Genomic DNA, 17,804 nt, shown 5'->3' with positions numbered 1-17,804 from the left:
TATTTGCAACAGAAAAGAAAGTTTTGGTGATTAGGTTTTACGTTTTTCCATAAGATTTTGTGTTTTGGCAACATTCACAATGTATACATTTTGAGAATAGCATACTTTTAGGAATTGGTAAATTTGCAGACTTAAGAAAAGTTTGGCGAATCCAAACAGTATTTTTACACTGGCATAACTTGTGTTATGGAAAACATGTAATACTTTATTTTAGAGTTGCATGATGCAGGTTTTAGTGAATACATGCATGTTATTGATTTTCAGAATAAGATTTTGTGTTTCGGCAAATTCGTAAGATTTGCTGAATACATTTTCAGAATAACACAATTTACGTTTTTTACTCCATAATCATGTGTGGTTTTAACTGTGGCTTGTAGTCAACTGTACTCCTGATTCCACTTTGCAGATCCAGCGATTTGACTATTGCGCACATTGCGATATCGACACTAATAACCATATAGTGCAGCCAATTTTCAATATCACAAATGTGGATTTTCATGCCTCTGAACTTCTGTTTTGATTTAGTCCTGTTCATCCACTGCTGTCCTCTTTCCCGCGCTCCTCCGTCTGTGGGATTAAGGTCTGGGTGTATTTTCAGCCAAGAAGGATTATGGGATCTCTGACAATCAATTGCTATAATCCTTGGAGAGAGCGACAGGCTTCATTTCCACTGTTCGCTTTGTGAAAATCAAGTTTTTGCATGTCAGCGATGCTTCATGCAGGTGTAGTGCGTGTTATATTCATTTTCAGTAATTATCATCTGTCAGATTAAACACCCCGGGAGCCTGTGTTAGCTGTAATCCCTCTATCCCTCACTCTCTCTCTCTCAGCCAATAGGATTATGACGGTGGGTGGGTGTGGATTAGGTGGTCTGCTCGCCGTATCGTCACGTCTCTCTCTGGCGGGACGGTAAATAAACACACTGACTGAGGTTTTGGTGCGGTGTTGCTTTAATTCTGTAATCTCGGGGAGTTTGGTCACGACTATATTCATCTGAACTCATGATCGCTTCGGTTTGGTTCATTGGTGATACCGAGGACGGCGAGACTCCGTCATTGAAGGTGTGTCAGATTTAGAAATGCAGTTATAATGTTTAATGCTTTTAATGTCAGTGTAAGTCCTCGAAAAAGTGATCTAGATTGTTATACTTTTACATTTGAAGAAAAAAAATAGTGTTTTTGTTTTGGGGTTCGGTTAATGAAGCAACTTAATTAAAATTTTATTTTAATCAAAAATACTCTTAAACAGTAAAATTGTAAATATTGCAAGAATTTTACAGTATGATAATGCAAATTATCTTTGCGTAGCGATGCTATTTACATTTTTAGCATCATAAAAATTCATACAATTTTTTTCCATCGCTACACTTGACATAATAATAGTTTCAATGTTCTTTCTGCAGGCGCCGTCATGGTAGACTTGTTTCTGGGGAAGGTTCTGGTGAAGAACAATAAGGACCGGGATGAGCTGGACACGGAGCGCGAGATCATCCTGCGGCTCCAGAACCGAATCCTCATGTTGTTCTTCGGCTCTGGCGATAGCGAGAAGTGTCAGGATTTTGCACCGACGCTGAAAGATTTCTATAAAAAGCTGACGGATGAGTTTTACGTGGAGCGTTCAGCTCAGCTGGTGCTGTTGTACATCTCACTGGACTCATCAGAAGAGCAGCAGGAGAAGTTCCTGAAGGAGCTGCCTAAACGCTGCCTGTTCCTGCCCTACGAGGATCCCTATAGGCAGTACGTACACGCTGTTCTCAGAAGAACGGATATCAGGTTTTGACAAATGTGTACAACCTTATTTTCAGAATATCCTAATTTAGATTTTGAAAATTGCTTTAACATTTTCTAAATATCCGGTGAAAAAAAACGTAACCTTTATTTTCAGAACAGCATGTTTTAAGAATTGGTGATCAGCTCATTTTCAGAAATTTTTATTTTAGGTTTTGGCGAAAACTTAATTTTCAGAATAGCATCTTTTAAGTTTTGGTGATAACTTAAAATACAAATTTCTGACATTATGGTATTGCCGAATGCATATCACATATCTTCAGAATATCGTAATTTAGGTTGACGATTCCACATTTTTAGAATAACAGACGAAAACGTATATTCAGATTAGCTTTTTTTTGTTTGTTTGTTTTGCAAATTACCTTTTTTTTCAGAAATTCGTATATTAGGTTTTGGTAAATAAGTCTAACTTATTTTCAGAATAGCAAATTGTGGATTTTAGTGAATACGTATAACTTGTTTTCACAATAGCATATTTAATTTCACAATTTGTACACATTTTCAGTATAGTATATATTAAATTTTGCTGATTGTGTACACATTTTCAGAAGTTTTGGTGACTGTATGCAGCTTATTTCAGAATAACATGTTAATTGTGCACATCTCAGTATCACAATATCATATTTTGCGTTTTGGTGATCGTGTACACTATATTCAGAATAGCTTTTTAATATAGATTTTGGTGATTACATAAATTATTTTTCAAGGTAGCATGCGTTATATTTTTGATGAATACGTAGACTTTATTTTCATAATATTAGTTTATCTTAGATTTTCGAAAAAAATGTATACAAGTTATATTGAATGCTTTATAAAACTTCAATTAGTTACATTTAATTTTGTAATGTGTATTTACATTTCTTTTATTGTGATTACTATTGTAGTTACCTTTGAAATAAATTGCATTACAATATTCCTTACTAGTAGTTTAGTGTTACTTACAGTAGTTACTTTTTATGGCAAGTAAGGCATTACGTTACTTTTTTGAGTTACTTTTGAGTTAATTTTCCTGACCTTTGGTGAGGATTAATTATTTTAGAGCTTACAGTTTTTTAAAAATATAGAAGCTCTGCAATTAACAACACACTGTATTACCTTAATTTACCTAAAAAAAACACATTAAAATGATAATTTAGGATGTTATCTACTAAGAACTGCATGACCTAGAGCTCTACATGCTGTATATACAGATTGTTGAAAGTATAAAGCAGTGTTTGCTACCTTTGTATTTCTGACTAATAGGTGAAGTAAAATCTGTCCATTGAGACAGTCCCCTTTTCCTTTTCTTCCATGAGTTGAAAATAATGAGCACATTCTCTTGTTAAGTGCGTGACATGACTGTTCATTTTAATTCAGTAATTTATTTAATTAAAATAAAAATTAACTTGCATTGATTTTTTAAAAAGCAACTCTATTATTTTTTTTTAAATACTGCGTTATTTTATTAATCACTCATAAAAGTAATATTATTATGCAACTTGCATTATTTGCACTGTGTTTCTTCAACACTGCTCAGTGCTGCTGATGTGTGTGTTTATCAGGGAGCTGGGTGTGATGTTCGAGGTGCGGGATCTGCCGAGGGTGGTGGTTCTGCGTCCCGACTGCTCGGTTCTCTCCCCGAACGCAGTGTCTGAAATCTGCACGCTGGGGACCGACTGTTTCCGCAACTGGCAGGAGGGAGCGGAGCTTATCGACAGAAACTTCATGATGAACGAGGAGTTTGATGAGGGAAAGATGCGCAGCATGACCGACCCCATCAGAAGAATCAAATATAAAGTGGAGGACGAGAAGAAGAAGAAGAAAAAGAGGGATGATGATGATGACGATGACGATGGTGGAGGTGGAGGAGGACCCTGGGGCTGAACATTGATGATGATGATGAATATTAGTGATGTGGGACAAGAGAACGAGAAACGTCGCTGGACAGATGAAAGATAGACGCAGATGTAGCAGTAGTTTTTAACTTAAAGGACCATCACTGTCCACAAAAACATCTGAAGGTCAATGGTTTAAACGGTGGTTGAGAGAGCTTAACCTGCTGTAAGGTTGCACGATACTGGAATTTGGTACCAATCGATACTGAAATTTTAAAAACATTAATTTCCTGCTGACATTCAAGCGCTGAGTGCGTTCTTAAACAGCGCTGATTTGCCATTGTGTTCATGTGCTCAACAGAAATGACTGCGATTGGCTGTGAAGGTCATCAGCTTACTGAACTCACTGCTGTTTACTGTCTCTAACTACAGATTCAGGGACACTGGAGCGTTTCAAAGTCACGTCAATCAGCTGGTTCGTCTATAAGCTGAAATACGAGCGATCTGCTGATGAATCACGGCTTTAAAATGCTCCAGTGTCCCTGTATCTGTTTTAATATTTCAGTATCGATTGGTACCAAATTCCAGTATCATGACAACACTAATTTGCTGTAATATAAGAAAACACATGCTATTACAAAAATCGCACAATAGAAATGTTTCAAGGGGACCCTAAAACATGACAGACCCAGCTATTTATGATTATTTAGGCTAATAATTAACAAAAGACAAGGGAACGGTGTAATGAGGATGTTAAAATAAAGAAAGAAAAAAAGAAGACTTTTAAAGATTCCCCGCAACTTCACTGAGCAATAGTACTCCTGGCACAATAAACAAATCCCAGCCAGACCAATCATGTTTTTGGGTTCCCTTGAAACATTTCCATCGTGTTCCCTGCTATTTTGCACATGTTGTTAGAAAAGCCAGTGTGTTTTCTTAATTTGTTTGTGTTGTAAGGATTTGCAAACCGATGAGGATCTTTTCTTAATTTGCTGGCGTTTTTTTGTAAATGCACACGTTTTCTTTAATTGCAGCTTGTTAAGCTTTCTTGAACACCGCAGTTTCCAGTGTAAATGTTTTTATTTTATATAAACTAAATGTGTCCACAGATTAAAATAGAAATAAACAAATCTAATATTACTGTAATTTAATTTCAGATATTTTCAGAACAAAGTTTTCGGTATTTTTCTACAAATTATTAATTTACAGTGACTCTTACAGTTCATGGTTTACGCTAGGTTTACAGTTTGCAAGGTGCACACATTAAAAATAAATCTTTTAACCATTTTTGATTCCCCAAATAACTTCAGCGTACAGTTCTTAGCATTTTTTCTTTGTAAAGACGATTAAAAAAAACCTTTTCCACTTAATATTTGCTATGAAAAAGTTCTATGGATGTTATTTGGAGAACTAGCAATGCCAATAAAGACCATTTATTTTAAGAGAGTAGGCATGGGCTGGAAATAGATTCTGATGATAAGATAACTTGGATAAAAATATCACGGTTTCAAAGTATTGTGATTATTGCTCTAAAACATATTCTTTTTAAATATCTGGGTTAAAAAAAATATTTTTAAAACAATATATTTTATTTTTTTGATCTTTTGAAGATATTTTGGAACCGTAAATGTGTCAGGCTAAATAATTCAAATAAATAATTGACTTCTGCTGTCTTCATGTTTCCAAAACACAGATTTCTTTACAGTTTAAAACAGCATCTTTGGATATTTTTTTTTCTGCTGAAAATACTATTGTCTAAAAAAAGTAAATGAAAAAAACTTACACATACCTTAGGAACAGTATTACAGAAAATTTTGGCAGTTTTAAAGCTTTGACTTTTCCAAACCGCCGTATACCTAAAAAACAGTTATCGTCCCATGCCTATAAGAGAGTATACAGGTTTTAAAAACATATATGACTAGTAAAATATATTATTTTAATAAAATATGCCCATTGTATGTTATAGTTTTAATAATTTATAATAATTTTATCAAAATTCTCAAGTTAAAATTATATAACCAAATATTTTAAGACAGTGGATGTTTTTTTTTTTTTCAAAGCGAAACTAATTGTCAAGAGGAATAATTGAAACAAGAATATATTGAGTTTTAGCTTTAGCTCATTTCTTACTTGTTCTAAATAACAACCTTGGCTTCTTCAAGTCATCAGATTTCAACAGTTTAATATGTGAAACCTACTTCTCAATTTCAGTGTCAGCTACTGCTTTTCAGATGTTTTCAGATGTATCAGATTATTTTTTTAATTCTTTATTTTTATATTTACAGATAGGTGTACTTGCAATATTGCCTCAGATAACCTAAATGTACCAGTAAATGTTGTCTTTTTCCTAAGATGAATGCTTTTATCAACATTCTATCACAATAATAAAGTCTAACATTATAAAGAAAAAGCCTGTTTATTTGGACACTTAACATTAAGGTTGGAGTGTACAAGTGAAATTGGGGTGTTGCAAGAACTGGCAGCAGCTAGATTAATCTAAATATGAATAATCTGTTAATGCAAATATTGTGGCAAAACACCCCGAATGCTAAAGCAATTTCCCACATTTAGCAAGGGCTTGATGTAAACGTTAACTGTTGCAGTTGGCTAACGTAAAAATGGATAGAAATTTAAACAAAACCCCTTAGCATAACTTACATAAGTGTCATGAAGTGATTTACTTACGGTTTGCAGAGTAACGTTAGCTGTAGCGGATATAAATCCAGTCTGTCGACAAAATTCCCTTAACGTTTACCAGATTCATTCATCTCGTTCAATCTGCAGCCAAATGCTCGGAACAAATATATAATCCTTTGTTGAGATACTTTAAAAGCTTTCAATCGACGGTATACTCTATCTAAAACGTCTGTGTAGTGTCTCCAAAGTTTAATATTTGACGCTAATGTTTTGTTTATTCTGACAACGTTGCAGGTGTCAACCGTTAATAACTGAACGCGTGTGGGCGGGGCCTACACAACTATAACTACTACGGTTTGATTTCATTGGCGGTTGAAGTTGATTGACAGCTATTCGAAGCCAGGTGCTTTTAAAAATATAAATTAGGATGTGTAAATTATTTGCATATAATTAATTTATGCTAGTATCATCTAGCATTAATATATTAACTCATTAATTTAAATTATCATTATTACTTAAATAATTATTATTATTGTGTGTTTGTTTTTTTATTTACAGTCATGTTTGCTCTCGTTTGTCACGTTTAGTGAACAAAAAATATTGTTGCACTGCGGATGTCACCTCCCTGTTCACCACTCCACTATTAACTTTTTAATAGATCTCGAAATGATGCAAAAATGAAATTATTGAATTAAAACGAGGCCATAAAACACGTGCACAATAATTATAAAAATATTTTGTTGACTGTTTAAAGTAGACAGTCATGACCCTGCAAGTAATGTAGTCTAAATCTCATTTAAACTATTTCAAACATATAGCCTAGACTTTAAAAAAGACCGTGCACAGAAACAGGATAAACATACGAATTTATTTAAAATACTAATTTGTTTGATTAATCTTTTGATTAAAATGCATCATTACCATATTTTAATTGTTCTGGATGGTGTGTGCGAAAAAAGCGAAAGTGAAAGCGGTCTGACAGACAGAGAAACATAAAGGAAGTGGTGAAACAACAACTTCGCAACGTAAGTACAACATGAATCTCATTTAATCTCATTAGACTACGCTACTGTTTTATATTACAAATATTTAAATATGGCGTTATTGCATCATGTTATGCGCGTGCACGTGTGAGTTTAGGTACTTAAAGGTAGGCTATTTACAAAGTTTAAAGTGTTTTCAAATGGCCGTTTCCGGTTTCCTCGAAGTTTGAAACTAATAAACAAGCATGTTTTTATATTAGGCTTATTACAAATACATGATCTGCAGCTGAAACATGCTGTATAGATGCAAATATATTATTAGACTTGAGTTATATTTCAAGAATGCGAATGATATTGTTAACTTTGTGACAGTAATGTAAAGTCTACCACTAATAACTAATGCAGAGTCTAGACACTTATTTCAAAAGCAAAAAAAAAAAAAGGAAGAAATGTAAATCCAAAGTATGAAATGTAAATTTATTCACACGGTGATTCAAAAAAGCACATTATAAATTAATATCCTGATACTCTCTTGTGGATACGTTTTGTATTACAGCCTTGCCATATTAAAAAAAAAACAACATTTCGAGCATCAAAACTGCACCACTGCATGTTTAATGGTGTTTTGAGTAAACTTAAATCTTATGCGTTGTAATTTGATGACCAGTGTTGGGCAGTAAACAGTTGGGCAATAAATCTTTAGAAGGAAAATATGTTAAAAAAACCTTTTTTTTATTTTTATTTTTAGGCAATATTGATATTATTAAATAAAGTTATACTAATAAGTATATTAGAAATATTATAACAGGTGATGTGTTTATATATATGTATATATATATATATATATATATATATATATATATATATATATATATATATATATATATATATATATATATAAGTTTTTCCCCGATTTCTGTTTAACGGAGAGATTTTTTCAACACGTTTCTAAACATAATAGTCTTAATAACTCATTTCTAATAACTGATTTATTTTATCTTTGCCATGGTGACAGTAAATAATATTTTACTAGAAATTTTTAAGACACTTCTATACAGCTTAAAGTGACATTTAAAGGCTTAACTAGGTTAATAAGGTTAACTAGGCAGGTTAGGGTAATTAGGCAAGTTGTAGTATAATGATGTTTTGTTCGATAAAAAATATAGCTGAAAAAGGCTAATAATTTTGTCCCTAAAATGGTGTTTAAAAAATAATAACTGCTTTCATTCTAGCCAAACTAAAACAAATACTTTTCCCAGAAGAAAAAATATTATCAGACATACTGTGAATATATATATATGTGTATATATATATATATATATATATATATATATATATATATATATATATATATATATATACATATATATACACACACACACACACACACACACACATGAAATTTATATATACACATGTGAAATTTATATATACACATGTAAAATTTATATATATATATATATATATATATATATATATATATATATATATATATATACACGTTCTTGGCGTTCTTATGAAATTTATTGTATAAATAACAAAGTAAAAGAAGTTGCATTTGAAATTTGACATTGTATACTCTCAGCTAAAGAGGTTTTAGACAGATTTAATTTTAATATTTATTATTTCTGTGATTTTTGTTTCATGAAAAAGGAATCTATTGTACATGTTTGTTATTGTATATACACAGATTTTCTGCATGGATGTGGAAAATTTTCTTAGAAGGAAAACAAATATTGTATTCAAGCTACAAAATTTTGATATTTGCATGAATTAAGTCAATACATGTAAAAAAAAAAAAAAAAAGCCTTTTTAGTACAACTTTTTATTATCATGGGAAAGTTTCATATGCATAAAAAATGGACTGGATCAAAGCCAAATTTTGTTCACTTCCTTCAAGGGAATAAGGACTACTGCACAAGTTTGGAGAACATGTTAATAAAAAAGCAAAGAAGACTTGTAATATTCTTATGGAATAAAATATATTTAATTACTTAATGTTTTTTTATGTTTACTCTGGCATATATTTTGTATAATACTGTATAAGTGTAATGGAAATTCATTTTTAGATGAACATGTGTAGTGGAAACTTACAGCAGAAATGGCGGAGACGCCTGACGCACATACAGAATGGGCCTTATTAGGATTTGACCTTGCAAGCAGTACAAACCAGATAAAACGGTAAACAACTTTAATCATAAGGTAAACACAAAACAACAGTTTCTATCTGAAGCTCTTTCACAGGATTCCACACTTGTAAACATTAGCTCCAATGGGTTTGCATGGCTTCCGGCCCTGCCCACACTAGCCAACCAATCACAGAGCTTGTGCTATGCGTCGTTGGACATGTAGTTAAATTTTTTGAGAGGTGCACGTCGGCATCAGCCATGGCGAGGGCTATGCGACGGTGCGCCGGACCATACACATGCGCTTGACGCAGAAGTATAAATCAGCCTTAATTGTGTCTCAAGACTGTTGTAATGTTGTTTCTTCCCAACAGTGACTCAAAATGGCTTCAACCAAAACAGAGATTCTTGATGTGCTCGATGAACTTCGGGAACGCGAGTTTAAAGATTTTAAATGGCGTCTGTCGAATAAGGAGACCCTTGAAAACTCCATTCCTCGAGGAAAACTGGAGAATGCCGATAGGCAGGATGTTGTGGATTACATGGAGCAGCATTTCGGCACTTCAGAAGCAGGGAAGGTAGCGGTCCGTCTGCTGCACAGCATGAATCAAAACAACCTTGCAGAACAGCTGAAGAAGACACTTGCGGTGGTGTCTAAAGGTGCAGTATAGGATTGACAGCTAGTGGCTGAACTAGGTACTGCAGTACAAATTCAAAATATTGGAGTTTCTCAACACACACATGTAGGTTATCAAATATACAACAGAGCGAGCGTGCCTGACAAGGAATATTGTTTCCGTGTCCAAGCCACTTCTGGTTTGAATTGAGAAAAGATTTATTTATGACCACTTTTTTTGTCAAATCACATGTTAAAGTGAATTTTATAACAATCATGATGTACACAACAGCCTCTGAAATTGCTGCATCACAGACACCAATATTTTAACAATTAAAAGAAAAATAATCACTTTCTGGTCATCGGATAATAGGCATGAATGAATATATATATATATATATATATATATATATATATATATATATATATATATATATATATATATATACACATATATATATATATATATATATACATATATATATATATATATATATATATATATATATATATATATATATATACACATATATATATATATATATATACACATATATATATATATATATATATATATATATATATATACATATACATACATATATATATATATATATATATATATRTGTGTGTGTGTGTGTGTGTGTGTGTGTGTGTGTRTATATATATATATATATATATATATATATATATATATATATATATATATATATGTGTGTGTGTGTGTGTGTGTGTATGTGTTTGTGTGTATATATACATATTCATACACATATATATATATTCTTTGCTAATTAATAATTTTTATAATTGTGAATCTATAACTGTGTCCCAAATGGCACACTATACACTATGTACCTATGCACTTACACACTCAACAGCATAGTATATGACTGTAGTGTCGTCCCAAATGGAGCACTAACGTTTTTTACTACGCAGAAATTCAAACCGTTTTCCCTGATGACGTTTGACGGTTGCCAGATCTGTGACATAAATGACCGAACTACCAAATAACACCTGCCACGAGTATAACTGCATTCACCATCAGGAGGTGCTATAATCACTCTCGTAGGAGAATTTTGCTTTCACCATCCAAAATAAATAACGTAAAGCTGCGGTCACACTTGAGTTTAGACTTGCGAAATTCTGTCGTACGGCGTTGCAAAAATGGCCAGGAATAAACAAAATGATTAGAAATAAAAAAAGAGCGAGCGATTGGTCCATATTTAAAATTTCTGTACAGAGAGGTCATGTTTTGATCCTCGATTCGTCTCTCGCAGTCAAGTGATACGATTTCGCAGGTCAGAGTTCACCAAGCTTGAACTTTCCAACGCAACGATCAGCGAAACTTGACGCACAAGCTTACGTTTCCGGTCTGACGTATTCGCATGCGTATGAATGGAAGTCTATGGGGAGAAAAAGTCCAGTGTGACCGCAGCTTATTCTAACATCAGTGCCAGATAGCTCCGCCCCTTCCGTTACATGAGCAAAGCAGCAGCCATTGAGTGCGTGAAGTGTCCATCATTACACACTTCATTTTGCCAGCTGAATGAGTGCATTATCCGCGTAATTAAAGTGTACTTATTATTTTTAGAGTTTGCAGTGTGAACACACTACTTACATGATGTTACACTATTAATACTTCAAAATGGCGTAGAGCAGTGCATGAGTACGCAATTTGGGATCGCACCTATTGTCTAATTTCGGAGGCTGCCACTGCCCTCTAGAGGCTGCATTTTCATCTGCGTCTGCATACATTGAGAACGCATTCATGACTGAAATTAAATACGCCATTTACCACCATGGCAACCTGGTGTACTGAAATATAATTCGCTAAACTGGCAGTGGGCGGAGTCACACAGATCAAAGATAGACATTCCGAAAGAGAATTAACATACTCAAAGCAGAATAAATGACTTTAGCTCTGTTTCTCAGATGCATGTTTACTGAGCGTGTTTCTGATATATCTGCAAGCATATTATGGTATTTCTCTGATTTAGAACGGTCAAACTTGCATACAGCAATTTTAGTTTTTGAGCTCATCTGTTCTGCACTGTGCGCTGACTTCAGTCTCTCTGTTAGTTTCAGATGTCGATTCTGGCTCTTCATCATCCCGTGGAAATCCTCCGACCGCTCCGAGTCCAGCTGCAGGAGTTGTAATGAACTTAAACGCTAGCGGAGGAAACATAAAGGCTCCTGTCATTCACAACTCTGTGATTAATGGCTCAGTGAACTTCGGCTAGTGCTCTAGGACACATCTATTCTGGATTCAAATGTTTACCATGTATTTTAGTAATACTTTTGAATATTTTAGAGACCCTGCATTAAAATACCACAGTAATACTATAGTAAATACTAGTGTTTTTACCATATTAAAGTCTGTTGTATATAGATTTTACTACTCTTTGTTAATGAATGCGCCATCATCCTCCAGTATTATCCATAGTGAACTGATAAACTAATACATACTGTAGTATACTTTAGTTTTTACTACAGTAAATTGGCGTAATGTAGTAGAAAATACTATATAGCTGTAGAAAACTACAGTATTGGGTCATTTGTTTGCATAGCTATAGTTGTTGTGTTATTAAAGCAACAACAGAATTATCACAGATTAATTACAGTACTTTACTATAGTATGCTTCAAAAACACTCTAGTATTTACTATGAATTACTATAGCATTATTTAATGTGGTTTTAAAGATCCTCCTTTTGCAAATGGAAAGTACCAGTTGTTCACCAGCAGGATTTCTGCCAGTTTTACATACTTTATGAATGAAAACATGTACATTCATTTATTAATTCATTTTCTTTTCAGCTTAGTCCCTTTATTAATACGGGTCGCCACTGCAGAATGAACCGCCAACTTATCCAGCACATGTTCTACGCAGTGGATACCCTCCAGCCGCAACCCTTCTATGGGAAACATCCATACACCCACACTCACACTCATACAGTGGACAATTTAGCCTACCCAATTCAACAGTAGCTACTACATGTCTTTGGACTGTGGGGGAAACCAGAAATGCCAAATGACCCAGCTGAGGCTCTGAGACCTTCTTGCTGTGAGGCGACAGCACTACCTACTTCACCACAACGTCGCTAAAACATGTACAGTATACGCATATTTATACTTTGCATGATATATTTTAAGGGGCGTCACGGTGGCTGCCACTGTCCAAACACATGCGCTATAGGGGAATGTGTGTGATTGTGTGTGAAAGAGTGTGTATGGGTGTTTCCCAGTACTTGATTGCAGCTGGAAGGGCATCTGCTGAGTAAAACATATGCTGGATAAGTTGGTGGTTCATTACACTGTGGCGACCCCATATTAATAAAGGGACTAAGCTAAAGGAAAATGATTGAAGGATGTATTTTACAAAATAAAAGTACAGTATGACCAAATATGATGCTTTGTTGTTTATTTCCACACATTCAGCACTACATTTTTTTATTTACTAGAACATTAAAGAAGATTTTTAATTTGAAAAATATTATTAAATCATTCAAATCAGTGCTAAACGTCACTATGAGACACACTAAATCAGTGAGGTGTTTTAATCATTATAAAAACGCTAAAAATGTAAAAAGCACAAGCTGTTTAATTAATTATTGTCTCTAAAATAGACTTTCTAAAATCGTATAACTCAAAATTAAAGGCTTCAGCCTTTATCTACAAACAGACTCTACACTCTATAAAGCAGGGGGGTTCCCAAACTTTTCAGCCCACGACCCCCAAAATGACAATGCAAGTGACTTGCGACCGCCTATATCCACTGAGCTTGTTATAAATACAGTGGTTATAAATGCAATGCTGCACACACACACCAATAGACCCAAGTCTATTCTTCATTTAATTTTTTACTGTATGTCAGTGCTGTAAATGTGCCAGAAAGTTTAACCTGGTGTTATAAAATCAATCTGCTGCTATTGCTGTCCTTAATATAATGTAATTACCCCCTAGCAAAGTTTGATGTAAATCCTACACGTCGCCTCATAGAATAGCGTAGTTTTATCTATCAAATTCTGTTCTTTGGCTCCACAAAGCATTGAAAAGTTATACTCACCAGGAAAATCTCTCTACCAGACAGACCGTGACAGCTTTCAAAACATACAGCATACATAGGGGTGCAGCTGTGGCCGGAGCTTAACGAGGTTGTTTTTAATCACGTGGTCCGGTGACGCGCGAAATTCAGATGAAGGGTAGAAAGTAAAAACCTAAATACTAACAAAATTTGAGAAATTTCATTTAAACTGTTACACAGATTTTACCCAGCCAAGACATTTTTGAAAAGATTTAAATCAGATATAGATGCATGCTGCTCGTTCTGTAATATACCCAATGAAACTGCTGACCATATTTTTTGGAGTTGCCCTCATACACAATGCTTTTGGATTGAACTTTCTTTAGATATTCATCGTAAAATATTACCAGGATTCTTGTTATCTTTTAAAGATATCCTGCTGGGTTTTTTTAATGCTCCTGATGATAAAAGTAAGGAATATTTCATTATTAATCTCCTTTTAATCCTTGCTAAATTCCATATACACCGCTGTAAATTCACTCAGCGTATACCTTGTTTTATTGTTTTTGAAAAGGAAATTCAACAGTACATTAGAACTATTGCTTCCTCTAAAAATCTTAAAGCCATTAGAACGGTTAACTTATTTTCCTTTTTTAATTTTCTTAACACATAAAGTATTATTATTTGTTTTTCTTTTTATTCTTATTATCTTTTCTTTTTTATGTGCTTACTTGTTTATTTGCTCCTCTGTAAAACTCATGTACACTCTTGCATTTCTATGATGTTATTGTTACCCTGACATTAATAAAATTTTTTTTTTAAAAATTAAAAAAAAAGTAAAAACCTAAATGTGAGACACAGAGGAAAGTTGTATTTTTGCGATTTATACCATATTTCAAAGGAGATATATAATAAAAACAACCACAAATGTTCGGCATGATTCTTCTATCATGAAGACGGCCGATTTTATTACTGAACTAAAATATATGTGCCTGTCATTGAGGCGGTGATGCTGCTTACATGAAAAAATACCATAGTAAATACTAGTGATTGGAAGCATACTATAGTATAGATAATTACTTGAGTTAAACTGTCGTAGTTATTATATTGTTGCTGTGGTACAACAAATGTAGTAATTATTTATTCAATAGGCTTCAGTTTTCTACGCTATAATTATACACCATGACAATATACCACAGTTTACACTTACATTATTTATTCCAGTTTATCAGTTTACAACTCTGCAGTGGCGTTGCGGGGGTGGGGGTGGTTTTGGGGGGCTTTGGGGGCTTAAGCCCCTGATGTATTGTCAAAAGCCCCTGATCTTTTGCAATATGTTGCACTTAAATAAAAATATAAGTATATATAATATATAAGTATATATAATGGTGTATAACATTTAATTTGTTATCTAAGTACTGAAAATTACCGCGTACATCACAGTGGCGTAGCGGACGGGCCCGCAGGGCACGCACCGCGGGGGGGCCCCGCGTGATTAGGGGGCCCCGCGTCGTCGTGATTTTCAATAATTAAAAATCCACCGGCGAACGCAATAATCAAACTCTTGGGAACAACTGTGGTCGGAACCAAAGTTCACAGGTCTGTGTTCTCTGAACACCTCTCAAGCGGTGGACTACTTCATTCTGATAGCTTGCCGCCAATGTTGCCAACTTAGCGACTTTGTCACTAGATTTAGCGACTTTTCAGACCCCCTTAGCGACAAATCTAGCGACTTATTTTGTGTTATTGGAGATTTTTTTAGACTGTCATTTGTCCATACTGTACCGTCCCTACTCTTCTCAACGAGCTGCGTGTGATGCCGCCGGCCCCTCCCCCGCCTCACAGCACTGACAGGCGGCCCAGTCAGTCCTCTACAGCAGCCTCTCCCACCTGCAGCCCGAGAGCAGATCACCCCTCTGCGTACCGACGACAAATTATTTAGCACAGGCAGTGTGAAGGTATTTCCCTTGTACAGTCTAACCGATCTACTTATACTTTATTTTAACAATTTAATTGGAGCGTTTATTCTTTTCTTGTTCACAATCACAGATATTTTAGTGACAGTTTCTGAACTTGTCTGAGTTTATTACATATGAGAGATTACTGCACATTCACTAACGTTACACATCTATAATGATATACTGTATTCAAACAGCAATAAATTTAGTTAAATAAACATGCTTATATAAAGTGTAGTGCAATTATAAATGCCCCTTTATTAACCATAGGCTGTTAAACAAACAGAAACGGTAGAACGTGATGACGCCAGTGATATGCAAATTGACGTCTGACGTATCCCCCCCCCCCCCCCTTCATCAGGGGGCCCCCGTCAGCGATCCCTGCAGGGGGGCCTCTGCATATTGCGCTACGCCACTGGTACATCACGCACATTCCCCCTAACGCAGTGTTTGTGTCGGGTCAGCTGTTCAGCAGTACCTGTATCTACCGGCAGGTGGGAGTGGCACTGTTGTCACATGATGTTTAAAAAAATTTCGCCACTGCACTTTATTTATTCATTATTTTGAAGAGCTGAAGCTGATGAGGTAATAATACAACTCTTTCGCGAAACTGAATAGTTCTAACTACTGATGAAGTTTAACATTTGTTTCCACAGTATAAAATGTGTGTAGTTTTGGTGAAATAAAATAACTGTAATCGATAAAATGTGCATCATATCAATGCATACATGCAAATTAGTCAGAAAAACGTAAATTGTTCTAGTCTTCTAGATATGATATAGATATCTAGGCATATTTATCTAGATATAATATAGCCAGTCACATCTGTTTCTGTAATAGTTAAATCACAGTGAGTTCATGCATCTAGCATATTGTATAGCTACATTCTACTGTAACATGCTATGTCAATTAGCAGGGGATTATAAATCGACTTTCTTATGAAAATACCTGAGATGGCTGGAAGAAGACATACAGTTGAAGTTTGATTAGCCCCAGTTGAATTATTGGCCCCGTTTATTTTTTTCCCTAATTTGTGTTTAACGGAGAGCAGATTTTTTTAAACACATTTCTAAACATAACTCATCTCTAATTACTGATTTATTGTATCTTTGCCATGATGACAGTATCTAATATTTGCCTAGATATTTTTCAAGACACTACTATAAAGCTTAAAGTTACATTTAAAGGCTTTAAAGGTAGGTTAGGGTAATTAGGCAAGTTATAACGATGGTTTGTTCTGTAGACTATCAGAAAAAAATGTGCTTAAGGGGGCTAATAATTTTGACCCTCAAGGGTTTTTTAAAAATGTAAAATTGCTTTTATTCTAGCTGAAATAAAACGAATAAGCATTTCTTCAAAAGAAAAAATCTTATCAGACATACTGTGAAAATTTCCTTGCTCTGTTAAACATCATTTGGGAAATATTTAAAAAAGAAAAGAAAATTAAAAGAGGAATAATAATTCTGACTTTAACTGTATAAACATGTATTATCGCAGTCGTGTAAATGATCAGTTAAAGCCTTTTTATGCTTATTCAGATCTTATTTTCATTTTTTTAACTACAGCAATAGCTGGATGCCTTCATCCATATTAAGGATTTCCTGGACGGTTCTACTATACTTTTGTGAGGCATATCTGGAATTTCTGCTCAATGAATGAATGAAACGAGAATTACTTGCATTTAAAGTGCTACAATGCCCACATCACTCTATTTTGAGGAAAAATGAAAAAAATACCCTCAAAAGAAATTTGAAGTAAACATATTTTTAGCATATAAATCTTTATTTTTATTTTTTTGTATTATTTTTGATAAAATTGTTATTATGTCAAAAATAGTAGCCTATTGAATATCAATATTTTG

General features: G+C 34.2%; 3 protein-coding genes across 5 annotated transcripts in view; 2 read left to right on the top strand and 1 right to left on the bottom strand.

The window, feature by feature from the left end:
- The window catches only part of trim35-1 (tripartite motif containing 35-1), a 47,207-nt gene extending 40,652 nt beyond the window's left edge, over nucleotides 1-6,555 (bottom strand). For both annotated transcript variants that reach the window (XM_073944181.1, XM_073944173.1), the window contains exon 1: nucleotides 6,287-6,555. The gene's annotated coding sequence lies outside the window, so the exon portion shown is untranslated. The remainder of the gene's footprint in view (nucleotides 1-6,286) is intronic.
- nxnl1 (nucleoredoxin like 1) lies at nucleotides 931-3,650 on the top strand. Its single transcript, NM_001110760.1, has 3 exons — nucleotides 931-1,061; nucleotides 1,403-1,736; nucleotides 3,329-3,650. The coding sequence occupies exons 2-3, from the start codon at nucleotides 1,411-1,413 to the stop codon at nucleotides 3,648-3,650; spliced, it is 648 nt and encodes a 215-aa protein (NP_001104230.1). The 5' UTR covers nucleotides 931-1,061; nucleotides 1,403-1,410.
- A 284-nt stretch (nucleotides 6,556-6,839) lies between the features above and the next one.
- si:ch211-114l13.9 lies at nucleotides 6,840-13,363 on the top strand. Of its 2 annotated transcripts, XM_005160206.5 has the most exons (3): nucleotides 6,840-7,263; nucleotides 9,722-10,007; nucleotides 12,043-13,363. In XM_005160206.5, exons 2-3 carry the CDS (start codon nucleotides 9,731-9,733, stop codon nucleotides 12,201-12,203), a joined length of 438 nt encoding a protein of 145 aa, XP_005160263.1. In that variant the 5' UTR covers nucleotides 6,840-7,263; nucleotides 9,722-9,730; the 3' UTR covers nucleotides 12,204-13,363. The 2 variants fall into 2 exon arrangements, with proteins under 2 accessions (XP_005160263.1, NP_001104231.1); NM_001110761.1 differs by lacking the exon at nucleotides 6,840-7,263 and having other exon boundaries at nucleotides 9,711-10,007; nucleotides 12,043-12,786.
- Nucleotides 13,364-17,804: the final 4,441 nt, after the last annotated feature.

The sequence above is a fragment of the Danio rerio genome, chromosome 1 (assembly GCF_049306965.1).
Source record: "Danio rerio strain Tuebingen ecotype United States chromosome 1, GRCz12tu, whole genome shotgun sequence".
In the NCBI taxonomy this organism is placed as follows: domain Eukaryota; kingdom Metazoa; phylum Chordata; class Actinopteri; order Cypriniformes; family Danionidae; genus Danio; species Danio rerio.
Note: the sequence above shows the minus strand (reverse complement) of the source record. Positions and strands in the feature narration are given on the sequence as shown.